Source organism: Oncorhynchus mykiss, chromosome 11, assembly GCF_013265735.2.
Source record: "Oncorhynchus mykiss isolate Arlee chromosome 11, USDA_OmykA_1.1, whole genome shotgun sequence".
NCBI classification, from domain to species: Eukaryota; Metazoa; Chordata; class Actinopteri; order Salmoniformes; family Salmonidae; genus Oncorhynchus; species Oncorhynchus mykiss.
The window spans coordinates 55,666,619-55,693,872 of NC_048575.1; the positions used below are offsets into that span (position 1 = coordinate 55,666,619).

At 40.4% G+C, this 27,254-nt stretch overlaps 4 protein-coding genes across 6 annotated transcripts in view; all 4 read left to right on the plus strand.

Annotated features, from left to right (window-relative positions):
* The first annotated feature begins 9,517 nt into the window (after positions 1-9,517).
* On the plus strand, positions 9,518-14,069 carry LOC110535996 (beta-centractin). The gene is made up of 11 exons (XM_021621439.2): positions 9,518-9,725; positions 10,592-10,656; positions 10,777-10,852; positions 11,026-11,151; positions 11,324-11,448; positions 11,668-11,884; positions 12,022-12,114; positions 12,252-12,426; positions 12,549-12,610; positions 12,754-12,794; positions 12,884-14,069. The coding sequence occupies exons 1-11, from the start codon at positions 9,678-9,680 to the stop codon at positions 12,984-12,986; spliced, it is 1,131 nt and encodes a 376-aa protein (XP_021477114.1). The 5' UTR covers positions 9,518-9,677; the 3' UTR covers positions 12,987-14,069.
* Positions 14,070-17,224: 3,155 nt separating this feature from the next.
* Positions 17,225-23,513, plus strand: LOC110535997 (BTB/POZ domain-containing protein KCTD9). Of its 2 annotated transcripts, XM_021621440.2 has the most exons (12): positions 17,225-17,394; positions 19,365-19,486; positions 19,591-19,634; positions 19,713-19,809; positions 19,939-19,997; positions 20,094-20,222; positions 20,386-20,453; positions 20,540-20,635; positions 20,741-20,890; positions 20,978-21,083; positions 21,180-21,313; positions 22,426-23,513. In XM_021621440.2, the coding sequence occupies exons 1-12, from the start codon at positions 17,347-17,349 to the stop codon at positions 22,540-22,542; spliced, it is 1,170 nt and encodes a 389-aa protein (XP_021477115.1). In that variant the 5' UTR covers positions 17,225-17,346; the 3' UTR covers positions 22,543-23,513. The 2 variants fall into 2 exon arrangements, with proteins under 2 accessions (XP_021477115.1, XP_036791724.1); XM_036935829.1 differs by lacking the exon at positions 19,591-19,634 and having other exon boundaries at positions 19,699-19,809.
* A 620-nt stretch (positions 23,514-24,133) lies between these two features.
* LOC110535066 (progonadoliberin-1) lies at positions 24,134-25,122 on the plus strand. Its single transcript, XM_036935831.1, is given in 4 exon segments — positions 24,134-24,525; positions 24,667-24,679; positions 24,682-24,764; positions 24,947-25,122. Coding segments are annotated over 4 exon segments (393 nt in total). The 5' UTR covers positions 24,134-24,387; the 3' UTR covers positions 25,106-25,122.
* A 49-nt stretch (positions 25,123-25,171) lies between these two features.
* ankrd39 (ankyrin repeat domain 39) overlaps positions 25,172-27,254 on the plus strand; it is a 14,969-nt gene continuing 12,886 nt past the window's right edge. The window contains exons 1-4 of one of the 2 annotated variants that reach the window (XM_021621441.2): positions 25,172-25,308; positions 25,617-25,744; positions 25,838-25,941; positions 26,054-26,257. In XM_021621441.2, coding sequence (XP_021477116.1) covers positions 25,645-25,744; positions 25,838-25,941; positions 26,054-26,257 — 408 coding nt within the window. In that variant the 5' untranslated portion in view covers positions 25,172-25,308; positions 25,617-25,644. Of the gene's footprint in view, positions 25,745-25,837; positions 25,942-26,053; positions 26,258-27,254 lie in introns of both variants that reach the window. The other variant, XM_021621442.2, reaches the window with a different exon arrangement.

The window sequence follows — 27,254 nt, forward strand, 5'->3', positions numbered from 1 at the left end:
CCACCACATGTGAGTTCAATTCCAAAGTAAAGGACAATCAGCTGCTTGAAATCTAATTATTTGTAACTACTTCTAGAAGGTGCCTATAATATTGTCTGGGCCATTTTAGGATTTCTTTGTGGAATAAGCTAAGATTTGGTAAATTATTCAGATTTATTTTTTTTCAGCTGCAATATATGCTATATACTTGGCATGTAGGTTCCTCCTTCATGTGTGGCTCACATTGGGATATTGGGGAGGGGAATAGGCAGGGTATATTTGTCCCTTCAGAAATCACCTCTAACAGTGTCTGGTTGTTTCAAAGCTATAAATTATCTCTAGGCCAAGGTTATTTTACAAACTGTGTTGCTAGTCTCATCTAGACTAGGTTACATCCTCCCACTGTAGATGGTGTTAAAACAGCATAATATACATTACAGACTGATGAAAGCCCTCTGAGAAGTCTCAGACAAGGGCCATTCTGCCTGTGTGAAAACCTGTTCTAGATTCCTACAAGCATCTTTTAATCTGTATGTCTGCATATTTCAAGACATGGCAAATGAGGGTACAGTGAGGTACCCAATGGGTTGTACGATACCTTTCTCATCAATCATCTTGAAAAAACATACTTAACTGGAAATCAATCAATCCTCCATTATTAACACAATGGAAAGGTCAAATGCTTTATTACCAACATGTTGAAAGTGTCTGGGCAACGGAGAGAAACAAAATGGTGCAGTTTGAGGTCATGTGGAAGAGAGTGACGCAGGCGCTGGAGCGAGGGTGTGAGCAGGTCAGTTCTGGCTACAGCCTGCTCTACTTTTCCATATCCCGTAAAAAAAGACCCTGAAAGAACCTATCCAGCTAAACCTATAGTCTGAATGTCCAAGATTAGTCCGAAATATAATAATTGTGTTGTAACTGTATCCCACACTAAGGTTTTGTCCCATGTTTACAAAATCTATTAAAACCATTGTTCTGTATCTTCATTTGATATTTTACACATTCAGTTGCAACCTGTGTAAATCGGAGAGATTGTTCAATTGAAAGTGAACAGTGTTCATCTTTTACAATAGTTTTATATTCAGAAGAGGATTAGATTTACCCATTTTAGTACCCTTTAATACCTTATCAAATCTATTTCATAAAGGATAATACCCTGTACACTATGTGGCGTATGTTCAATGCCGGTACTTTCAATTACATCAACAAGATAGCCCATAGTGGTGATTATCTGGTTTGTGTGTTTGCGTAGTATGAGCAGGGTGGCAGACACAGAAACACATTGAATGTTACATTTTTTTTTTTATTGGAGATAAGAATATGACCAACCTATTCAGTTGTCAACAGGATATTACATGCATTGTCTCATTGTCAATTGTCTTGCATGAATACAACTGAATGTACTCTTACTTAGTTTGCCCATAGCTTCGGGAATTTAAAACAAACACATGTTCCACAGCTGTAGAATTCAAATCAAATCAAATGTATTGGTCACATACTGTACAAATGTTTAGCAGATGTTATTGCGGGTGTAGTGAAATGCTTGTTTCTAGCTCCAACAGTGCAGTAATATCTAACAATTCACAAATCAAATTTTACTAGTCACATGCGCCGAATACAACAGCTGTAGACCTTACAGTGAAATGCTTACTTACAAGCCCCTAACCAACAACGCAGTTAAAAAAATAAAAAAATAAAAAAAAAATATATATATATATATATATATATATATATATATATATATATATATGAATTAGAAATAAAAAGTAACAAGTAATTAAAGAGCAGCAGTAAAGTAACAATAGCGAGACTATATACAGGGGGGTACCGGTACAGAGTCAATGTGTGGGAGCACCGGTTAGTCGAGGTAATATGTACATGTAGGTAGAGTTATTAAAGTGACTATGCATAGATGATAACAGAGAGAGCAGCGATGTAATAGTCTGAGTAGCCATTTGATTAGATGTTCAGGAGTCTTATTGCTTGGAGGTAGAAGCTGTTTAGAAGCCTCTTGAACCTAGACTTGGCACTCCAGTACCGCTTGCCGTGGGGTAGCAGAGAGAACAGTCTATGACCAGGGTGGTTGGAGTTTTTTACCATTTTTAGGGCCTTCCTCTGACACCGCCTGGTATAGAGGTCCTGGATGGCAGGAAGCTTGGCCCAAGTGATGTACTGGGTCGTACACACTACCTTCTGTAGTGCATTGCGGTCAGAGGCCAAGCAGTTGCCATACCAGGCAGTGATGCAACCAGTCAGGATGCTCTCGATGGTGCAGCTGTAAAACCTTTGAGGATCTGAGGACCCATGCCAAAACTTTTCAGTTTCCTGAGGGGGAGTAGGTTTTGTCGTGTCCTCTTCACAACTGTCTTGGTGTGCTTGGACAATGTTAGTTTATTGGTGATGTGGACACCAAGGAACTTGAAGCTCTCAACCTGCTCCACTACAGCCACGTCGATGAGAATGGGGGTGTGCTCGATCCTCTTTTTCCTGTAGTCCACAATCATCTCCTTTGTCTTGATCATGTTGAGGGAGAGGTTGTTGTCCTGGCACCAGATGGCCAGGTTTCTGACCTCCTCCCTTCGGGCTGTCTCGTCGTTGTCGGTAATCAGGCCTACCACTGTTGTGTAATCGGCAAACTTAATGATGGTGTTGGAGTCATGCCTGGCCTGCAGTCATGAGTGAACAGGGAGTACAGGAGGGGATTGAGCACGCACCCCTGAGGGGCCCATGTGTTGAGGATCAGCATTGCGGATGTGTTGTTACCTACCCTTACCACCACCGTCAGGAAGTCCAGGATACAGTTGCAGAGGGAGGTGTTTAGTCCCAGGGTCCTTAGCTTATTGATAAGCTTTGAGGGCACTATGGTGTTGAAGGCTGAGCTGTAGTCAATTAATAGCCTTCTCACATAGGTGTTCCTTTTGTCCAGGTGGGAAAGGGCAGTGTGGAGTGCAAGAGATTGCATCATCTGTGGATATGTGAGGGCAATATGCAAATTGGAGTAGGTCTAGGGTTTCTGGGATAATGGTGTTGATGTGAGCCATGACCAGCCGTTCAAAGCACTTCATGGCTACAGATGTGAGTGCTACGGGTTGGTAGTCATTTAGGCAGGTTACCTTAGTCCCTGTGCCCAAGAACACTATGGTGGTCTGCTTGAAACATGTTGGTATTAGACTCGGACAGGGAGAGGTTGAAAATGTCAGTGAAGACACTTGCCAGTTGGTCAGCGCATGCTCGCAGTACACGTCCTGGTATTCCATCTGGCCCTGCGGCCTTGTGAATGTTGACCTGTTTAAAGGTCTTACTCACATCGGCTGCGGAGAGCGTGATCACACAGTCTTCCGGAAACAGCTGGTGCTCTCATGCATGTTTCAGTGTTATTTCCCTCAAAGAGAACATAGAAGTAGTTTAGCTCGTCTGGTAGGCTCGTGTCACTGGGCAGCTCTCGGCTGTGCTTCCCTTTGTAGTCTGTAATGGTTTGCAAGCCATGCCTAATCCGACGAGCGTCAGAGCTGGTGTATTACGATTAGATCCTAGTCCTGTATTGATGTTTTGCATGTGTGATGGTTCGTCTGTGGGCATGGCGGGATTTCTTATAAGCTTCCGGGTTAGAGTCCCGCTCCTTGAAAGCGGCAGCTCGAGCCTTTAGCTCAATGTGGATGTTGCCTGTAATCCATGGCGTACGGTGACTGTGGGGAACGACATCATCGATGCACTTATTGATGAAGCCAATGACTGATGTGGTGTACTCCTCAATGCCATCGGAGGAATGACGGAACATATTCTAGTCTGTGCTAGAAAAGCAGTCCTGTAGCTTAGCATCTGCTTTATCTGACCACTTTTTTATTGATCTAGTCACTGCTGCTTCCTGCTTTAGTTTTGGCTTGTGAGTAGGAATCAGGAGGATAGAATTATGGTCAGATTTGCCAAATGGAGGGCGAGGGAGAGCTTTGTATGCGTCTCTGTGTGTGGAGTAAAGTTTTTTTTTCCCCCTCTGGTTGCATGTTTAACATGCTGATAGAAATTTGTTAAGACAGATTTAAGTTTCCCTGCATTAGTCCCCGTCTGGGTGAGCGTTTTCCTGTTTGTTTATGTCACGGATCCCTCCGTAACTTTCATTACGCATACCTGGCCTCTATTCCCAGTGATTAGTAATTGTAAAAGTGTGTCCTTGGTTTACCATTGTCCTGTTGATTATTGTTTCCATATCCGTTGGTGCGTTTGAGTACCTGTGCTGTGTGTTTTGGCTTTCATGCCATTGTGGATTGCTCAGGTGATTACGGGTCTCGTCCCGTGTTACTCATTGTGCGCTTGTGTTATTTATTCGAAGGTACTCCTCGCTCTTTTGTTTGGGTTTAAACCCCGTGTTTTGTATAGTGTTTGTTTGGTCTTCGTCCCCATGCCCTTACATGACACGCCGTAATTTGGGTATAATAGAAAACTATTACGCATTCCTGCGCCTGTCTCCCGACAGCGTGACAGCTTATGACGGAATACAGCTCATTGAGTGCGGTCTTAGTGCCATCTTCAGTCTGTAATGGTGTGCAGACAGCTACGAAAAATATAGCAAAACTCTCTAGGTAAAATTCTTGGCCACAACCTAAACGATACAGCTTATCATGAAAAAAACTACCACAGGAGAGCAAAACCTTGAGACTTCCTTAGATATCGTGCACCAGCTGTTATTTACAAAAATACATAGTCCCTGCCCCTTGTCTTACCAGACGCAGCTGTTCTAGCCAGCCGATACAGCGTATAACCAGCCAGCTGTACGCTGATAATGTCGTCGTTCAGCCACGACTCCGTGAAGCTTAAGATATTACAGTTTTGAATGTCCCGTTGGTAGTTTAAATTTCTGCGTAGGTGATTGATTTTATTTTCCAAAGATTGCACATTTGCTAGTAGAATGGAAGGCAGTGGGGTTTTATTTGATCGCCTACGAATTCTCAGAAGGCAGCCCGCCCTCCGGCCACTTTTTCTCTGCCTTCTCTTTGCAAATGGTGGGGATCTGGGCCTGTTTCCCGGAAAGCAGTATGTCATTCACATTGGGCTCGTTAGACTCGTTAAAGGAAAAAAAGGATTCTGCCAGTTTGTGGTGAGTAATCGTGTCCAGAAGATCGTTTCAGTCAGAGACGGTAGAGGCAACATTATGTAGAATTTTTTTAATGTTTTTTTTTACAAACAACGCAAAAGAAACACGTAAAACGTCAGCTTTCTTCCCCCGTCGCCACAACCTAAAAGTAAAATATAGTATATACAAATAAGATGAGTATAGCAAAAATACGTAAACATTATTAAAGTGACAATTCCTTGTTGCTTCTCTGACCATGACTATTAGCTCTGTACTTAGAGATTGGTTTAGCACATTAGTAATAGGGTGTCCACTATATGATACAGATATTCTCTCCTACTGCACCAACTGCTCTAGTGCCTCTACTTACAGAAAAACATGTACTATCTCATTACTATTTACATGTGGTGGTTGAGAGGAAAAGCAGGTTGAGTGCATTGGTCCATGCAAAATGTGAAGAGTAGAAATAATAACTTATGTAAAGTAAATTGAATCTGTCAGTCAGACTGAAAGAGCATAACCATGCCATTTGGACTCTTAATATAGCAAGTTTAAGAAAAACATTCTTAGAGTTAATAATAATCTCCTCTAAATTTCTCAAAGTAGGCTTATATTATTTGCCAATATAATGCCTGAATGATACATCTGCATGTCGGAAAAGTGAAACATCCCATTTGTAGTCTTGCTCGCCAGAAGAAAGTATGGCACTCCACAGTGGCTGTAGGAAGAGACTATCCTGATTGTAAAAGTCCAACATTCCACATTGTATTTCAGTGCCCTCTGGTGGTGGTGTAGGCTTATCAAAACATACAGTGATATCCAAGTATTGAGATAGTGACATTTTGTGTTGTTGTTGTCTCTTTTGTTCGCCTTCAAAATAAAAGTTATCAATTGAAACATCCAAACGGAAACAAATAGTGGAATAGCGCCATATTTGGACTTGACAATGCTAAACAAGGTTGGAGTGTTACATAACTTACAAATGAATACAATAATGAATACCATTTACAATAAACAGTAAAAAAAATCCCTCTGGATGTATTTTACAGCATAATTGCATTGAGGGCATACATGTACAGTGGGGCAAAAAGGTATTGGTAAGGATTCACTCCATTGTGCTGGAAAGAAAGCTCTGCTGTTGGGACAGCTTTTATGTTGGCCCTAACAGTTTGTGGGCACTGCTTGTCACCATTATAAATGAATGTAATGTTTACTTTTGTGTAGTGGCTTTTCTGAAGAAAAAATGGTTTGCCCCACCATGATTTACATGCTAAAATCGACACTGGTTACATCCTTATTTTAAACGTTTTTTTATTTTTTATTACAAAATCAATCTACACACAATAGCCCATAATGACAAAGCGAAAACAGTGTTGACATGTTTACTAATTTATTGTAGATAAAATCAGAAATACCTTATTTATATGAGTATTCAGACCCTTTGCTATGAGACTCGAAATTGAGCTCAGGTGCATCTGGTTTCCATTGATCATACTTGAAATGTTTCTACAACTTGATTGGAGTCCACCTGTAGTAAATTCAATTGATTGGACATGATTTGGAAAGGCACACACCTGTCTATCTAAGATCCCACAGTTGACAGCGCAAGTCAGAGCTAAAACCAAGCCCTGAGGTTGAAGGAATTGTCTGTAGAGCTCTGAGACAGGATTGTGTTGAGTCACACATCTGGGGAAGGGTACCAAAACATTTCTGCAGTGGCCTCCATCATTCTTAAATGGAAGAACTTTGGAACCACCAAGACTCTTCCTAGAGCTGGCCGCCCGGCCAAACTGAGCAATTGGGGGAGAAGGGCCTTAGTCAGGGAGGTGACCAAGAACTGGATGGTCACTCTGACAGAGCTCCAGAGTTCCTCTGGGGAGATGGGAGAACCTTCCAGAAGGACAACCATCTCTGCAGCTCTCCACCGATCAAGCCTTTATGGTAGAGTGGCCAGACGGAAGCCATTCCTCAGGAAAAAGCACATGACAGCCCGCTTGGATTTTGCCAAAAGTCACCTAAAAGGACTCAGACCATGAGAAACAAGATTCTCTGGTCTGATGAAACCAAGATTGAACTGTTTTGCCTGAATTTCAAGCATCACATCTGGAGGAGTTCCTGGCGCCATCCCTACGGTGAAGCATAGTGGTGGCAACATCATGCTGTGGGGATGTTTTTCAGTGGCAGGGACTGGGAGACTAGTCAGGATCGAGGGAAAGATGTACGGGGCAAAGTACAGAGAGATTCTTGATGAAAACCTTCAGAGTGCTCAGGACCTCAGACTGGGGGAAGGTTCACCTTCCAACAGGACAACGACTCTAAGCACACAGCCAAAACAACGCAGGAATGTACCTGAGTGGCCCAGCCAGAACCTAGACTTGAACCTGATCAGACATTTCTGGAGAGACTGGAAAATAGCTGTGCAGCTACGCTCCCCACCCATCCTGACAGAGCTTGAGAGGATCTGCAAAGAAGAATGGGAGAAACACCGCAAATACATGTGTGCCAAGCTTGTAGTGTCATACCCAAGAAGACTTGAGGCTGTAATTACTGCAAAAGGTGCTTCAACAAAGTACTGAGTAAAGAGTCTGAATACTCATGTAAATGTATTATTTAAGTTTTGTAATAACCTGGTGGGTCATTATGGGGTATTTTGTGTAGATTGAGGGGAAACCGATTGAATCAATTTTAGAATAAGGCTGTAACTTAACAAAATGCGAAAAAAGTCCCACCCAAACCCATCCCCCATTTGACTACAAATATCAGTGTGTAAAAATATATTTAAAATATAAGGCAGCGTTAGCTAACGCTAGTTGGAGCCAACATGTTTTCAGCACTTTTTCCCCCTGACTGATCAAAACTCATTTTCTCTCTCGTCTTTCTGCAGCAGACATATAGTTCGGAACGTCAAATCGCAGTATCGAATCGCAATACATATAGAATTGTGAGAATCGCTATATATCATATCGGCACATAAGTATCATGATAATATCGTATTGTGAGGTCCCTGGCAATTCCCAGCCGTAAGGAACAGTGTGACATTAAATGGAACTGTTAAATTATATGCAATGTATAAATCTGTCCCATACTTCATACGGTCTTCTCTGCTCTGCTATCCGCATGATTAATAATCGTGTGTGCGTTGTTGTAGCCTACCGTATTTACTCATACAAATCGCCATGAATTCAAAGCACATGCATTGTTTATCCTGAAACTGTACATGCGACCTTGAAATGCAGCTCCCGAGTGGCGTAGCGTTCTAAGGCACTGCTTCTCAGTGCTAGAGGCGTCACTACAGACCCTGGTTTGATTCCACACTATATCACAACTGGCCATGATAGGGCGGCGCACAATTGGCCCAGTGTTGTCCTTGTTTGGCCGGGGTAGGCCATCATTGTAATTAAGAAATTGTTCTTAACTGACTTTCCTAGTTAAATAAAGGAGAAAAAAGTTAATACATTTTTTTTTTAAATGGCTCCAACGGGAAGCATTGATGCACTCTGCTTTTAGAGAGCCCACTTCAGAAGAAAAAAATACAAGTTAAACAGGTACTATGGAAATTATTTTGTTTGTTTGTTTGCTACAGGGTAGGCCTACCAGGTCCTGCATTAAGAGCTATTACCTTAATATTTGAGTAAACTCTTTGGAATTGTAATCTGTGGGTGAACCGAGTAGGTGAAGCTGGCTGTACAGTGGACATATGCATGCCCCCAATGCAATTATGCAGTCTAACACATCCAGAGGGATCTTAATTTTTTAATATATTTTTTTCTGTTTGTCAAATTGAATTATTATTGCATTATTTTTAAGTTATGTAACAACATTCCAACCTCGTTTAGCATTATCTAGTGGTCCAGATATGGCTTTTATTCAGGGTGTGTGCACCCAGTGGTGGAAAAAGTACCCAATTGTCATACTTGAGTAAAAGTAAACATACCTTAATATAAAATAACTCAAGTAAAAGTGAAGTCACGCAGTAAAATACTACTTGAGTAAAAGTCTAAGTGTTTGGTTTTAAATATACTTATGTATCAAAAGTAAAAAGTATAAATAATTTAAAGTTCTTTACATTAAGCAAACCATACGGCACTATTTTTATTTTTATTGACAGGTAGCCAGGGGTACTAACACTCGGACATAATTTACAAGCGAAGCGTTTGTGTTTAGTGAGTCCGCCAGAGCAGAGGTAAATTAGTAGGGATGACCAGGGATGTTCTCTTGATAAGTGTGTGAATTGGACCATTTCTGTCACAATGTACTTTTGGGTGTCCGGGAAAACGTATGGAGTAAATGTACAAAACATAAATAGTAAAGTACAGATCCCCCCCAGAAACTACTTAAGTAGAACTTTTAAGTATTTTTACATCACTGCGTGCACCCTATTGTTGCTAGCTAAGCTTCATACGTCACCGTTTTACTTCCAATGGCTTGCGATTGGCTTGTGTAGCTGTACGTCGAAATCGCAAAAACAACCCTCTAATCGTTGCACAGAGTGGGCGGATAATAGCGGAGCCTATCTAGCTATACATTTATATCTGCATCGTTGCGCCACATAACAAGGCGAAATCAGCTAACTACAATGCAAGGACAAAAGGATTCATAAAGGACCTATATCTATAAGGTTATCACCATGGAGTCCTACGATATAATAGCAAATCAGCCTGTGGTTATTGATAATGTAAGTAGCCAACATCATTGGTAAATGTAACGGTAACTAAGGTAACCGAAAAGTCGCTAACGTTAGTTTGCTTTTCAATGGGTGGTGGTCGTTGTCTTGTTTATAGCTAAAGTTAGCTAGCTGATTAGCCAGTAGTATGCTTTTGCAAACCCTCTTATTGTCTAGATGGTTAGCTAACGAGATTAGCTAGCTAAAGCCACAGATATCAAATATCTTTGCTAAAGCCACTGACTAGCTTTGCGACTCAGTCAGTAGCTAGTTAGCTACCCACCATAGCATTGTGAGACGGGAAGGGTGATAACCAAGGCTAACAACAAGCTCACGTTAGATGGTTGCATCCCCAACCAATCCATCCATATGCAGTATGCGAATTATGGGGAGCTCAGAGTAAAACAATGTATCTTACTTTTCAACTAGTTAGGTTAGTTTTCCAGCTAGCTATAAATAAGAAGTCTAGCCAACGTTAATTATGAAAGAAAGGACGAGTTAGGAAACTAGCGCATCATCTAACGTTAGGCTAGATTATTAACAGCCTTTCTCTTCTGGCTACTTGATAGCAGCATCATTGTGAAATAAAATAAATAATAATTTACTTATGCATCATTGTGTTGCTGATCGTAATCAACACAAGGCATTAGAGTACAAGAATTAAGGAACAGCCTATTTTTACCACTGATATTGGGTCTGACACAGTAGTTTACAATAGGCCTGTGTGCTGCCCCTCAGCACTCTCTCATGACTACTGACTGATATCACTGTACAAACAGGATGAACAGATGGGGCCAGAGACGCCCTCAGTCCCTATAATAAATGAGTTAATATATGTAGCTGACGTTGCAAGGACCTACATGTTCTTTCTCTTTCAGGGCTCCGGTGTTGTTAAAGCTGGTTTTGCAGGAGACCAGATCCCCAAATACTGCTTCCCAAACTAGTAAGATCAAACACTACAGCCATCTCAACACTATAATATTAAATACTTAAATGTATTTGACTGAAATGCTTTGTTTGAATGAAAAGTGTATGTAAAATGATCCATGTGTTTACCTTCTAGTGTGGGTCGTCCAAAGCATGTTCGGGTGATGGCAGGTGCTCTGGAAGGAGATCTCTTCATTGGCCCAAAAGCAGAGGTACAGTGCTCTACTAAGACCGATGCCTGTGGCCCTGTGTCACTGATAATGTAAAGGGCTTTATGGGCCTGTATGCCTATATGTAGGCTGTTATTAACACTAAATCTGTATTTTTAAACAAAATATAGTACTTTGGCTGCTATTCCCAATACTTTCTCTCCATGTGGTTGTAGGAACACAGGGGGCTCCTGTCTGTGCGGTACCCAATGGAGCACGGCATTGTGAAGGACTGGAATGACATGGAGCGCATCTGGCAATATGTGTACTCTAAGGAGCAACTACAGACCTTCTCTGAAGAGGTATTTTTCTCTGGTTTCTGTGACACTTATTCTGGGTACTTTTAATTTGATCATGAGAGCTGGTGTTCTCTCTCAGGGCTTCTTGAAGTTAATATGAATTTTGTTTTTTGTGTGTTATTTTTACTGTTTCACTGCATTTACTTTCTTTTGCATTTATCCTAATGTCCTTTAGCATCCTGTGTTGCTGACAGAGGCCCCCTTGAACCCAAGTAAAAACCGGGAGCGTGCAGCAGAGGTGTTTTTTGAGACCTTCAATGTACCAGCGCTCTTTATCTCCATGCAGGCAGTATTAAGCTTGTGAGTTTGTTTTTCCTCTAGATATCTTCTCTTGTTTGAGAGAAATGGTCATCACTAGTTATCACAGCCATATAGGTCATAAAACCTCTCCTATGGCTGTGGTATTGACAACTAAGGAAACCCTAGTCAATATGACATGTAATGCATTAGTAACTGTAGCGTTGTGAAAATGATCATTAGCAAAAACAACCGTTTTGAATGTCTCTTTGGATATTGCAGATATGCCACAGGCCGGACAACAGGAGTGGTGCTGGATGCTGGTGATGGGGTAACCCATGCTGTGCCCATCTATGAAGGCTTTGCCATCCCTCACTCTATCATGCGGGTCGACATTGCTGGGCGTGATGTTTCACGCTACCTACGCCTGCTACTGCGCAAGGAAGGCTATGACTTCCACACCTCAGCTGAGTTTGAGGTTGTGCGCACTATCAAAGAGGTATGGATGAAGAAATTGTTGTATTTTTGATGGGGTCAAGGCAAATAGTTGTATAAATCTTCAAGACACTATCAGTCTTGTTATTTGTTTCATTCTTTGTCCTTGATGCCTGTCACCCTAATTGTTTACCTCTGCAGAGAGCATGCTACCTCTCACTGAACCCACAAAAAGATGAGACCTTGGAGACAGAGAAGGTGCAGTACACTCTTCCTGATGGCAGCACATTGGATGTGAGTCATGTTAGATTCATTCTCAAAATGTTTAAAATTTAGTGTTCTGGAAGTTAAATATTACTACTTACTTTGACATTAACATATAAACTGTTGTATTTTACTGATGAATTGACAGCTTGTTATCCCCTGTGTAGATTGGCCCTGCTCGGTTCCGAGCCCCAGAGCTCCTCTTCCGTCCAGACCTGATAGGGGACGAGAGTGAAGGAATCCACGAAGTTCTTGCTTTTGCCATTCAGAAGTCTGACATGGACCTGCGACGTACACTCTTTTCCAACATTGTTCTCTCTGGGGGCTCCACACTCCTCAAAGGTATGGACTAGAGTCCTGTCCCACCAATTACATATTGAAGACTGTAGCAAACAAACTCCACTCCTTCAGCATTGGCTAATTGTATTACTCTCCGTGTTTACAATTTTGTTTCTGTCCCAAAGGTTTTGGTGACCGGTTGTTAAGTGAAGTAAAAAAGTTGGCACCTAAAGATGTGAAAATAAAGGTATTTGCTGCCTTGGCGCCGTATTTACCCATGTATGAGCACTGAGCAGCAATTTCAATGTAGTATGTTTAATTTTGGTGCAACATATTTCTGAACTAGTTGTGCTGTTTCACAGTCGGTTTATTTCCCGGTTTCTCTGTTAGATCTCTGCACCTCAAGAACGACTCTACTCCACGTGGATAGGGTAAGTAGCGTCATGTGATCAGCCACACTTAGATTAAACAGTCTTTCCAGAGTAATGGACGGTAATGATCCTCTGTTGTATGCTTTAAGGGGCTCCATCCTTGCGTCACTGGACACCTTCAAGAAGATGTGGGTTTCAAAGAAGGAGTATGAGGAAGACCGAGCACGTGCCATCCATCGGAAGACATTCTGAAGAGACTGGTGGTGCTCCTATTCTGCCCCAAAAAAGTCCACCAACTAGTCCACCACACCCCCTGATGGGGAGAGCCCATGGCTCCCTATGGCATGCCTTCTACGGACTCCCCTACACGCCATATGACGGGGAAACTGGCCAGGACTGGCAAAGTGTTGACCAGCATTTACCAGAAAGACCCAGAACCTGTCCCAATGACATGGCTTTAAGTTGCATCTCTTGATATTGTGGATTTTATTTTTGTTTTGTTTAAACACATTCAAGGCTAAGCTGCATTGCTTGATTCAAATTCTGTATTTATTCTGCTGTGTGTTATGCCCCATAAAATCCATCACTTAAATGACAATGAAGGTGAATGTTCCGCTTTACTTTGATAGATTCAATTAAGACTTGTTTTTACCTTTGGGCGTGGTTACTGTGGCACATTAAACAGTGTGCAAAGATACCTTAAGAACTAGTTGAAGTTGTCTCCTTATTTCCCACAGTCTGAATGGAGACAGTTTAAATTAATTGTTAAAATATGACCCAGTGTACTGTAACTTACACCGACTCCATTTAAAAGTGTTGCTTCATATTTAACTGTTGAAGATGAGACACTGATGGATGAAAAAAATGTACAGATGTTGCAATTTCTGAGGATAACTTTCCCTTATTTCAAACCCAAGTGGATCTAAATTGTATTAAATATTTGATCGGTTCATCATTTAACTCAACATTGTAAGGGGACTAATATAAAATCTTGAGTGGACGATGAGTTAAAAGCACTGTCACATTGGAGAATATTATCCAAACTGGTATGGTTTACTTCCTCTAATTAGTCTAAACTTTTAAACTGCACCAAAACGTATGCAGACATGATAATGGGTTGGTTGTCATGTTTTCTGCTGGATATTTGCAATCTAAACCGAATTGGAATTACTGACTTCATTTTATATCAAAAAAGGGTATATTTTTGTTTCAAGAGGAACCATGTGACCATATCCTGCTCGTATAATGACTCCTTCAAGCAAATACTAACACTAAAATTAACAGTATTGCTGAAAGAAATGTATTTCATTACAATAAATTTGTGCACTCTGCTGGGATGTATTTTTGTTGTGCTGAATACATTAGCAACTGATGATTTTCCACACCTTCATCCACAGTACTACAGTCACTCACAGCTTTGCTGTGGTTGCTAGGAAACTCAGAAAGCGGATATGTAAGGCCTGTCTGCCAGTAGACATCGCCCTCTTGAGGCTGTCCACTGTAGTACATAAAAAGTCCACAAGTGTACTGTTTGGAAGTTGTAAACATGCGTTGATTGCAGTTGTGATTCCACTGTGATTATTATTATTTGACCCAGCTGGTCATCTATGAACATTTTGAACATCTTGGCCGTGTTTTGTTATAATCTCCACCCGGCACAGCCAGAAGAGGACTGGCCACCCCTCATAGCCTGGTTTCTCTCTAGGTTTTTTCCTAGGTTTTGGCCTTTATAGGGAGTTATTCCTAGCCACCGTGCTTCTACACCTGCATTGCTTGCTGTTCAGGGTTTTAGGCTGGGTTTCTGTACAGCACTTTGTGACATCTGCTGATGTAATAAGGGCTTTATAAATACATTTGATTGATTGATTGATGTAACTTAAGATGTTGAATAACATTCTCACTGCAGATCCTCTCCAGCTCTGTCAGGTTGTATGGGGAGCTCTCCAGAGTTGTTCGATCGGGTTCAAGTCTGGCCTCTGGCTGGGCAACTCAGAGACTTGTCCCGAAGCCACTCCTGCGTTGTCTTGGGTGTACTTAGGGTCGTTGTCCTGTTGGAAGGTGAACCTTCGCACAGTCTGAGCTCTGGAGCAGGTTGTCATCAAGGATCTCTGTACTTTGCTCAATTAATCTTTCCCTCGATCCTGACTAGTCTTCCAGTCCCTATGCCTTCACCGTAGGGATGGTGCCAAGTTTCATGCAGGCATTCAGACCAGAGTCTTGTTTCTCATGGTCAGTCCTTCAGGTGCCTTTTGGCAAACTCCGAGCGGGCTGTCATGTGCCTTTTACTGCATGACTACCGCAGAATGCTGTGGTAGTCATGCTGGTTAAGCGTGTCTTGAATTCTAAAGAAATTACAGTGTCACCATCAAAGCCCCCCCACACCATACTTTATTTAACTAGGCAAGTCAGCTAAGAACAAGTTCTTATTTACAATGATGGCCTACCGGGGAACAGTGGGTTAATTGCCTTGTTCAGGGGCAGAACGACAGATTTTTACCTTGTCAGCTCAGGCATTCGATCTAGCAACCTTTTGGTTACAGGCCCAATGCTCTAACCACTAGGCTACCTGCCGCCTCAATGCTTTACGGTGGGAAATACACATGCGGAGATCATCCGTTCACCTACTCTGTGTCTCACAAACACACGCCGATTGGAACCAAAAATATCAAATTTGGACTACAGACCAAAGGACAAATTTCCACCGGTCTAATGTCCATTGCTCGTGTTTCTTATTCAAAGCAAGTCAATTCTTATTGGTGTCCTTTGTAGTGGTTTCTTTGCAGCAATTCGACCACGAAGGCCCGATTCACACAGTCTCCTCTGAACAGTTGATTTTGAGATGTGTCTGTTACTTGACCTCTGTGAAGCGTTTATTTGGGCTGCAATTTCTGAGGCTGACAACTCTACTAAACATATCCTTTTCAGCAGAGTTAACTCTGGGTCTTCCATTCCTGTGGCGGTCCTCATGAGAGCCAGTTTCAATCATAGCTCTTGATGGTTTTTGAGACTGCACTTGAAAAATAATTATTCAAAGTTCTTAACATTTTCCTTATTGACTGACCAGGTCTTAAAGTAATGATGTACTGTTGTTTCTCTTTGCTTATTTGAGCTGTTCTTGCAATAATATGGACTTGGTCTTTTGCCAAATATGGCTATCGTCTAAATACCACCCCAACTTGTCACAACACAACTGATTGGCTCAAATGCATTAAGGAAAGAAATTCCACAAATGTACTTTTAAGAAGGCACACCTGTTATTTGAAATGCATTCTACCTCATGAAGCTGGTTGAAATAATGCCAGGAGTGTGCAAAGCTGTCATCAAGGCAAAGGGTGGATACTTTGAAGAATCTAAAATATATTTTGATTCGTTTAGCACTTTTTTGGTTACTACATGATTCCATGTGTTTTGATGTCTTCACTATTATTCTACAATGTAGAAATTAGTCAAAATAAAGCAAAACCTTTGAGTAGATGTCTGAGATTTTTACTGGTACAGTATATAAACAAAAAAAACAGGACCCTGTCTTCCAAAGATAATTAGTAAAAATCCAAATTTATTCACAGATCTTCATTGTAAAGGGTTTAAGCACTGTTTCCCATGCTTGTTCAATGAACAATTAATGAACATGCACCTGTGGAACGGTTGTTAAGACAATAACAGCTTACAGACGGTAGGCAATTAAGGTCACAGTTATGAAAACTTAGGACACTAAAGAGGCCTTTCTACTGATTCTGAAAAACACCAAAAGAAAGATGCCTAGGGTCCCTGCTCATCTGCATGAACGTGCCTTAGGCATGCCTCAAGGAGGCATAAGGAGGCATTGCTCGTTCTGATATTTCTAAATTTATTTTTGGATTGTGTATTGCTAGACTGTTAGAGCTAGAAAACAAGCATTTCGCTGCACCTGCGATAACATCTGCAAATCTGTGTACGCAACCAATAAACATTGATTTGACATTTTTTAGGTACGGGTATATACCAATGATTCTACATAGTAACTACCATGGGTGTGTGGACTGCAGAGCGTGTGGACAATGTGGATAGCACCAGATATACTTCATTTATTAACTAAATCTAATTATGATAATACCCTTTTAGTTTACGAGCTTTTTGAAAAGACTGCCTGAAATATCTGGTGGGATAGAGTTTTGGCCTGCCTGGTGATGCAAATTAGTTAATAGACCAATTATTGCTTGAGAAATTGCTCTTTGCTGGTAAACTATTTTTGTTTATTTTTTAACATTTTGAATGAAACTATTACAAAGAGGTTAAGGAACTTAATTGTTACCCAGGAATGATTTGATATTGAGATAAAACCCGGCTGCATTGGACCTTTAAAGTATTACTGACGGCACGCACCGGCTTGTAAAACGATTGCACCCAATGATGGCCCCTGATTGGCTCACCTACTTTCTGTTTCAACATTTGATTGGTGTGAGGCTTAATGCCTTAGTAATATGCCCATTCCATTGGTTGGTTGGCGTTAACCAATGTTCAAGGTTGTCTTCTTGCTGTTTCGTCCCACTGTCAAGTCTGCTAGCTAGCTACCTCTGGAGCATCCTTCTGGGGCTCATTGTTCTAGAATTAGTATTAAAGCTTATTACTAAGAATGAGAAGAGTTACTGTTTTTGTGAACGGGACGTCCAGAAATGGGAAGGTGCGTACAGTTAGCTTAGCTATTGAGCTAACGTTAGCTAGACTAGCTAGCTAGCTAATTTAATACAGCCTCATCTTCGACGCAACTAAGCCACTAACAGCCAAATGTCCAAACAAACTGGTTTAGTTGCATCAAAGTTATGCGGCCCATAATTTGTGTAGGTAGCTAACGTCAGTGGTGGAAAAAGTACCCAATTTTCATACTTGAGTAAAAGTAAAGATACCTTAATAGACAATTATTGAAGTTAGTCACCCAGTAAAATACTACTTGAATAAAAGTACTTTGTTTTAAATATACTTAAGTATCAAAAGTCAAAGTATGAAACATAAAAGGACCTTATTTTACATATCAGCAAGAAATAAAAATAAAAGGTTTAATTGATATCTTGATCGGGTTAGTGTTCCCACACTGAATATCTCCATGTTGCAGAGCTTGTTTGCGGAAACCAGACAGAAGACAAGAGGTTACCGTGTACCACCTGTGCTAATTAAGCAATAAGGCCTGGGGGGGGCAATATACCATGGTTAAGGGCTGTTCTCATGCGCAACGCGGAGTGCCTGGATACAGCCCTTGATATATTGGCCATATACCACAAACCCCAGATGTGCCTTATTGCTTTTATAAACTGGTTACCAACGTAATTAGACCAATATAAAGACATGTTTTGACATACCCGTGGTATACGGTCTGATGTACAACGGCTGTCAGCCAATCAGCATTCAGGGCTTGAACCACCCAGTTTATAATTAGATATATAACATGCACCAAACACCTATGTCTAAGTGTAGTTTCATCAGATGGGGGGCATCCATAACTCTATGCAAAAATAACTCAATGCAAACCTGCCACAGTAAGTGTATATTTTTTATCTGAAGGATTCTTTCTCATCTGCGTGAACGTGCCTTAGGCATGCTGCAAGGAGGCATGATGAAAGATAAGGGCTATATGTTTCGCAAGCGATGATTATTGACGTTTCTAAACCTTAAAACACAGCATCGGGATCGTATTTCACATGAGCCAGTCGTGGGTGAAGCTAATGGCTGAAAACTGCAGGGAGAAGGCAGAATCCCACCTAGAATTTTCTCTCAATGCCAAACCCTTCGTTGAGACAGTGCCACATTTTCATTTGTTTCGAAATCAAAATGAAAGAAAAGTTGTCTTGCAAATTCAGCAGGCTCTGACTTTTAGAAGTTCAGTCTTTATTTTATTAATGCCATCTTTGGTGTGCTTCTTTATTTTACCTTTATTTAACTATGCAAGTCAGTTAAGAACTAATTCTTATTTTCAATTATGGCCTAGGAACAGTGTTAACTGCCTGTTCAGGGTCAGAACAACAGTTTTGTACCTTGTCCACCGCTCTAACCACTAGGCCACCCTGCCGCCCCTGCTTTGCACAAGCATCTTTTTCCCCAAACCTATTTATTTTTTTATTGAGTCATACATAGTGTTAGATTGTGTGAAGTTTACTAAATGTGTAATGTGATTATATTTTAACATTACTATTTTTAACACACAAAATAAAAATGTTTAGTTATAAAATATTTAATCCATTGTCTACCTCAAATGAAGGGGATGATGACTTTGCAAGATGGAGGGAATCTGATTTCATTGTTCCTTAACTCGCGATTTAGTAATTTCATTCAATTTTATTCAGAGTAAGTGGAGTTAGTCTGCCCCGGAGCAGGTTAGTTCTGAAGGATTCGTTGCTATAGAAATGTACCTGACCAAAAGGTGAGCCACTTTCGTATGACCAGTTATCCCGAGTTGAACTCCGAGTTGACTAAAGTTAAGTCGCTAACTCCTGGCAGTCTTGGTAGATTTGAACTTTGTTGTTGTTATTTGTCTATAAGCAGTGCTCTAGCTGTGTGTCATCATGTCATATTGCTGAGTCTATCTTTAAGTAAGCAAGAAATAATGGGTTTGCCCAAATCAGTCTGTTTTGTGACAATAACTCTGTTTTCCTTTATTAGGTTGTAGCTGTGTATGGGACCTTGACTGACCTGTTATCTGTAGCAACCAATAAGTTGGGAATCAAAGCCTGTAATTTATACAATGGAAAAGGGGGTCTTATAGATGACATAGCGCTCATCAGGTATTGTTAACTTCCTTCAACACTTTGTAGTTTCATGCACTTTGAAGGTCCTTACTCCTGCCAATATTGAGTATTCATTTCTCTACAATTTCTTATTATTATAGGGATGATGATGTTTTGTATGTCTCAGAGGGAGACCCCTTTTTTGGTGAGTTTGTGTCCTCTAATTCTTTCCTTGCAAACCATTTGGTTTGAATTATCCCTCTGAATAGTGTTATTATCTTAGACCCACAGAATGATGTCAGGGCTAGAGACGATCGGCCTGGGGCACACACCGATTGGCTGACGCTTAATATTGGAGGGCGTCTCTTCACCACCACACGGTAAGCAATGGAGTTATTTCCATGGTCTGTGAACATCAGAAGTCACAAATTAACATATTTCTCAGTATTATTGCCATCCACTTTATCCTTTGGTCACTTCTTTCCTCACAAACTGATATTTTTTTACAGGAGCACCTTGGTCAGCAAGGAGCCAGAGAGCATGCTTGCTCACATGTTTCGGGAGAAGGGTACAAATAATTAAGTCTGTCACATCTACTACTAACCATGCTATCTTTTTTTTGTGATTTACCCATAATGATGTCCCCTCTATCCTTGCTCTGCAGCTGTATGGGGTAACAAGCAGGATGAATGTGGGGCTTACCTGATTGATCGCAGCCCAGAATACTTTGAGCCTATTCTTAATTACCTGCGACATGGCCAGCTCATTATCAATGAAGGAATCAATTTACTTGGTATGTATGGCATTTACAGCCAGAACTTTCATTACCTTTATTCTATGATACTGCTCGCATATGAATGAGAACACTTAATTTGTGCATGTTGAATACAGTATTTAGATTTCTGAAATATTGACAATATATTAGCTCAAATCAGTAAATTAAATGTGAATTTCAGGGGTTTTGGAGGAGGCCCGTTTCTTTGGAATTGAGCAGCTTGCTGAGCAGTTGGAAGTAGCAATAAAGGTGAAGAACTCCAGCTATATATTTCAAATGATTTATTACATTTCAACACAGCATATTGATCCATGTCACCCCACGCTTTTCTCCAGAATAACCAGACACCTGAGGACCACTCTCCCATCTCTCGCAAGGAGTTTGTTCGGTTTCTGCTGGCTACACCCACCAAATCAGAGCTCCGCTGTCAGGTAAAACGCAACACATTTGCAACAAGGACAATGCACTGTTGAACATTAGATGTGGTCTAACTAACATGACACGTGAACCTGACAAATAATACCTTTATCCACAAGGGACTTAATTTCAGTGGCGCTGATCTCTCTCGCCTCGACTTGCGCTACATCAACTTCAAGATGGCCAACCTGAGTCGCTGCAACCTGACACATGCCAACCTATGCTCTTCAAACCTGGAGCGCGCTGACCTGTCTGGGGCCAACCTCGATGTGAGCCCATAGCTCCTTCACTAGCCTATGAAATCTTTCAGAAATTGGCAGTATTTTGTACGGACTGATTTTGTCTTTCTGTTTTAGGGTGCTAACTTGCAGGGTGTCAAGATGCTCTGTTCAAATGCTGAGGGGGCGTCTCTCAAAGGATGCAATTTTGAGGACCCATCTGGACTCAAGGCCAACTTAGAGGGTAAGCTTTCTAATTGATTTTTATGATAAGAGGAATGAGAATCATGGAACCGATAACACTTGTTTAACCTCTGGTGTTGAACTTCTGTCTTATTAGGTGCCAATCTGAAAGGGGTTGACATGGAGGGAAGTCAGATGACCGGAATTAACCTGCGTGTGGCCACTCTCAAAAATGCTAAGCTGAAGAACTGTAACCTGCGGGGTGCCACTTTGGCAGGAACCGATCTTGAGGTAAGCTGAGGGCATTTAAGAGGATTAATCTTGAGACAAAAAAATTAAGTCAAATAGAATTAGACTACTCTTGTAATCATTTTAAGTTTGTTGTTAACTTCTTTGCGCACCCATCCTGTTAGTGGGATCATTTTCGTCAACATCCGCATGAATTGAGTGCCAAATTCAAATGAAATTACAAAAAATATTTAATTTTCATGAAATCACAAGTGCAATATAGCAAAACACAGTTTAGCTTGTTGTTAATCCACCTGGCATGTCAGATTTTTAAAAAGATTTTCGGCGAAAGCAAACGATGCTATTATCTGATGATAGCACCTCCGTAAACAAAGAGAGAAAGCATATTTCAACCCTGCAGGTGCGACACAAAACGCAGAAATAAAAATATAATTCATGCCTTACCTTTGACGTGCTTCTTTTGTTGGCACTCCAATATGTCCCATAAACATCACAAATGGTCCTTTTGTTCGATTAATTCCGTCGATATATATCCAAAATGTCAATTTATTTCGCTCGTTTGATCCAGAAAAACACAGCTTCCAACTTAAGCAACGTCGCTACAAAATATCTCAAAAGTTACCTGTAAACTTTGCCAAAACATTTCAAACTACTTTTGTAATACAACTTTAGGTATTTGTAAATGGGATGATCTGTGTTCAATACAGGAGGAAACCAAACTGACGCTACTTTTCTGGTCACTTGCCTCTATCAAAAAGTACACATGAAGTGACCCTCGTTTTGAACAGGGCTACTTCTTCATTACACAAAGGAAACAATTTCTAAAGACTGGTGACATCCAGTGGAAGCGGTAGGAACTGCAAGAAGGTCCCTTAGAAATCTGGTTTCCCAATGAAAACCCAGTGACCTCAAAAAAAAAATCTGAATGGTTTTTCCTCTGGGTTTCGCCTGCTACATAAGTTCTGTTTTCTATCCAAATCTACTAATATGCATATCTTATCTGCTGGGGATGAGTAGTAGGCAGTAAACTCAACAAGTTAAAGGTTTGTCAGTTAGATACCATGAAGTTGTCCATCCTAAGATGTCACGGTAATAAAACAGTTAAGGTTAGTACCAAGAATAATGACGGTTGAGTTTCGTTTTACTCCTCACAGAACTGTGATCTGTCTGGCTGTGACCTACAAGAGGCCAACTTGAGAGGGTCCAACGTGAAGGGGGCCATTTTTGAAGAGATGCTGACTGCATTGCACATGTCTCAGAGTGTTAGATAACTCTTCTGCACATTCCATCTGGGTTCAGGCTGGTTAATCTCATGGATGCCTGGCAAAGGTCTTCATTTGCCAGCCAATCCCACCCACCCCTAATATCAAGCTTCTTTGACCCTTGTGCAATACAGGTAGTTTTATGCACATCCCTGGCATTCCAGCTCATATACTAGCTTTAAATAATTTGCACTAGAGCACATTCAGGGATATTTGTTTAACTGTCTTTCCTTATTTTTCCCCAAAACCAAAATATTTCATGTATGTTTACTATTATGTCTGGATTCAATCCTACCTTATTAGTATTCTTTTAAATTCTAGATGTATACATACTTTCTTGATTATCTGAAAGTCAGATTATTAAACTATAAGTGCATGAAGGTTTAAAGTAACAATATAAGGGCATGGTGTGACTGTACATTCTTATCAATGTACTTAGTTTTATGTCAGATAGGCTTTATGATTAGGATAATGTTTTTTCTACGCCGAAGCCATACTGTAGCATGATAAAAATGGCAAAAGAATTTGCTGTTATTGCACCACCTAATTATGCTGTGTATTTCATTTTTCTTATAATAATGTGGCTGTTGAAACATAATTTCAAGGATGCAATGTAATCTTCATTGATAATCACTGAAGTCAGATGCTGCCTGTTGTTTTGTTTGGTGTTCTCTGTGAATCTACCTCCTTATTTTTTTTTACCACTTTCTGATTTATATCTAGTTCCATGCATTTCATGGTGGTTTTTGTCTCTTGTTGTATGAAAACCATTATTCATAATATCCAAATATGATAAGTAAATAATCAAAGTGAATAAGCTGTTTTTTAAGTGTTACTGTCATTTTCCAGCTTGTGGATCACCTAGTTGTATGAGGAAGATGGTTGTATAACAACACACCCATCACAATGAATTGCATATAATTCAATCATGTTTTGAAGTTTGCACAAATCTGTCTTAAATTAAACATTTTGTTCACTAACTTCTGTTTTACTTACTCACAGGACACCAAAAAGTTGATTGTGGTGCTTGTAGTGTTTTTTGAAATAGATTTTTTTTTATCCAGTGCTTACAAAACTTGTGTGTTTTATAAGGATAGCAAAACATCACTGCTGGACTGTGATTGTTAAAATCTGTCAGTTTGTTTAAGAAAATGTTTGCATGTTTAAAGACTGTATTTTACCAGTCTAAGGCTGCTGAATTTTTTTCTAGGTGTAGCTGAAACCTTTTTTGAGATGCAATATTCTCTCTCTATACTCTATTCCATAGTAGGTACTCTTTTGTCGTGGTAATGAAGGCAATCATAAAGAATATTGCACCTTGAGTGTGGAGATCGTCAGTATCAGGACCTTGTAGAAAAGAACAATGGTTATTTATTTTGATATAACATATCGAAGAAATATGGAATGAAAGTTAGTTAAAGACTGGGGGTGTTTCTCTTCCTCCCCTGTCTATAATTATTGCACTCAAGCACAAAAATGTATTTTAATAAATTACTGTTATCAATAAACAAAAGCCACTGTGTAATTAAAAATGAAATACTGTTTTCACTAACTTTCCAGAAGAACACCAACACCATGTGCCTAATTAATTTTATTGTTGCTGCTGTAAAAGTGCACAATCATTCCCAAAGTGTTAATCTTTTAAAAGGCTATTAGGGGTGCCCGGTGCCTGGAGTGGAGGTGCTTAAAGCTGCTCTGTAATATATTTTTGAGTGGAGCCTTTTTCTGTAATCCACTTTGTGTCCTCCTGCAGCAGTGATGGAACTGGTGGGTATGGCATATGGGAACTAAGCTGCCTATAGAACCTCAGACACCTGAGTTGCTTACCTAAAGTAATAAGGCTTACTTTGCAGAATGGAAGAGAAAAAGTTATTGTTGCTGCTGCTTTTGGTCGCGCCTCTAGTGTCATAGGGTTGTTGTCAACATTGGTCCTATGGCTTGAACCCAGGGGGGGAAAGAGTTACTGACAGCCTGTCTGACACCCTGGACAATGTAAGTACTTTACCTATTCATAATATGGAAGCAAAAGTAGCTAGGTCTTTTCCTAAAGGTTGTGATGGTAAAGTATCCAATGATGGCAGGGATGTTCCTATAGTTGCATTGTAAAATCTAGTTAAAATGACAATTCTACAGCTGGCTGAAGACCTTCGAAGATAGACACATCTTGCAGTTTGTTTGGCTGTGCTGATGTCTCACCTCATCCCGAAATTTACCGGCTGAGGGTATTACTTGTGAGTGACATTTACAATTTTGAATATACATTTCCCTTCATGAAGCTACCCAGAAGTTGAATATAAAGGGAGGTTGTTTTGGTAGTTAAATATTGCAATTTGTTATGTATGTTTTTTTTCTCAATGTTTTATACTATTTGTATCCAAATTGTAAGTAATGTTTTTCATGTACTTTTTTCTAGGTAAGCCTCGCTGACAAAGTGGACTCAATAATATATAGCAAATGTATGCTAGCTAACTCTATTAAACATTGCCGTGCCATCATTGTGTTTTGTGGTGTCTTTTGTGGGACAATTTTTGCTAGATCGCATATTACAGGGTATGGCTTTAAAACAGTGTAACACGATGTCAAAATACAATGACGGGTAGGCCATCGTAAATAAGAATTTGTTCTTAATTAATTGACTTGCCTAGTTAAAACTAAATTCAAACAAATGATTGCCAGTATGAGTTACGTTGTCTACTCTTGTAGCGAACCTTTATTTTGAAAATGTTGACAGCATGGCTTTAATGTCGAGTTCCTGTGTACACGTGTTCATCACAGGTTAGTTAATTAAACAAGTATTTGTATACATTCTGTGGTGGTGGTTCAAGATTATTAGCTTTGAGTCCAGAATGTCCAGATAAATAGCTCAACTCAAGCTCGGTTACTTTAGGGACACGTTTGCAGACAATCGTCCGATTTTCGCTAGCATCTGTGTTCGCTACTTACGAGAGCTAGCTAGCTGTAGCTAACAACATTAGCTAGCTAACGTTAGCAACGTACAGTAGTGGGACTTGGAAGCCAGCTACTGAGTGCAACGTTTCCTCTATTTTCGTGCTTTGTTTTTCAAATGCGTTTTTTTATACAAGAACATAAACAACTGCACTGAAGACTGCAATGTCGTCTGGAGGCCATCAATGTAACGTTAGGTGTTGTTCCCACCAACTTGCGTCCCCCAGTGCGCACCAAACATTGGACGAAATGGACTTTGAAAGAGGTAAGCTATATTTGGTAATGTCGTACTCTTAACAGTTTGCCTGGTTAAATGGATCACAAAACAGATATGGAGCTGTAATGAGTGATATTACAGGTATTTGGTCTGCTGCAATGGATGGAGACTTGGAGAGGGTCAAATCACTTCTCAAGAAGGGTACAGACCCTAACCTAAGAGACTCAGCCAATTACACTGCTCTGGTGAGGATGTCTCCAAAGGCAAAAATTATAATTTCACCTGTATTTGGTAACACATTTTGGCTGAGTTGAACTGATCCTCCTAACTATGTGTAATGGTTGTGATTTATTTCAGCACTATGCCAGCCGCAGTGGGCATAAGTCTGTATGTAAGTTCCTTCTGGAGAGCGGGGCATGTGCCAACCCTCAGACGCCAGGTGGGGCCACTCCTCTTCACCGATCTGCCTACTGTGGACAGCTGGACGTGGTCCAGCTGTTGCTTCACCATGGGGCAGATCCCCAGCTATGTGATGGTGATGGATCCTCCCCTTTACATAAGGTGCAGTACTAGTCAATGGCTATAAAAGGAAAATAATACAAAAGCAATAACGGCAGCATTATGTTGTAAGGCAATACTATAATTCAGGGATGAGCAACTGGTGGCCCACGGATCAATTTTCCTTCAACATTATTTTTTATAAATACAGTTGGTGCCAAATATATAGGCACCCTTGCACTTAAATAATTTCCTATTTCTTCTCAAATAAGTTGAAATGGAAAAACGAACGTTTTTTCACCGTACGTTGTTAATGGATTTTCAACATTTTTTAAATTAAAACTTAAGTTTGGGCATGGGCAAAATTATTGGCACCCCTGATCTATTTTTATTTAACCTTTATTTAACTAGGCAAGTCAGTAAAGAACCAATTCTTATTTACATTGATGGCCTAGGAACAGTTGGTTAAACTGCCTTGTTCATGGGCAGAACGACAGATTTTTACCTTGTTAGCTTGGGGATTTGAACAGTCCAACCTTTCAGTTACTGGCCCAACACTCTAACCACTAGGCTACCTGTCATGTTTAAGTGGTCCCTCTACCAACTGCTGGACTGTTCTGGAGTGGCCAGCGAAGAGTCCAGATCTGAATCACATCCAAAACCTATGGAGAGATCTTAAAATAGAAGTTTAAGAATTAGAGCAGTTTGCTGCTGAAGAGTAGCCCACATTGCCAGTAGTACGGTGCAGCAAGCTCTTTGATGGCTACAAGAAGCATTTGTTGTCAGTTATCTTGACCAAAAGATGCGCAACCAAGTACTAGCTCCACGGTGCCAATCACTTTGTCTATGCCATTTTGTCTTAAGTTTTATAATTTTTTATTTAGAAAATAAAGTTGACAAAATACAATTTGTTTCTGCAATGTTACAAATCCAATAACATGTGATGACCAAATTTGGTTGCGCATCAGCAATTTTTCTCTTATGTCAGTCACTGACTTCTCGGTTACCTAGAAAGTTGTGTATCTGTCCATGAGAGATTAGTCTTGACAGTCACTCAATT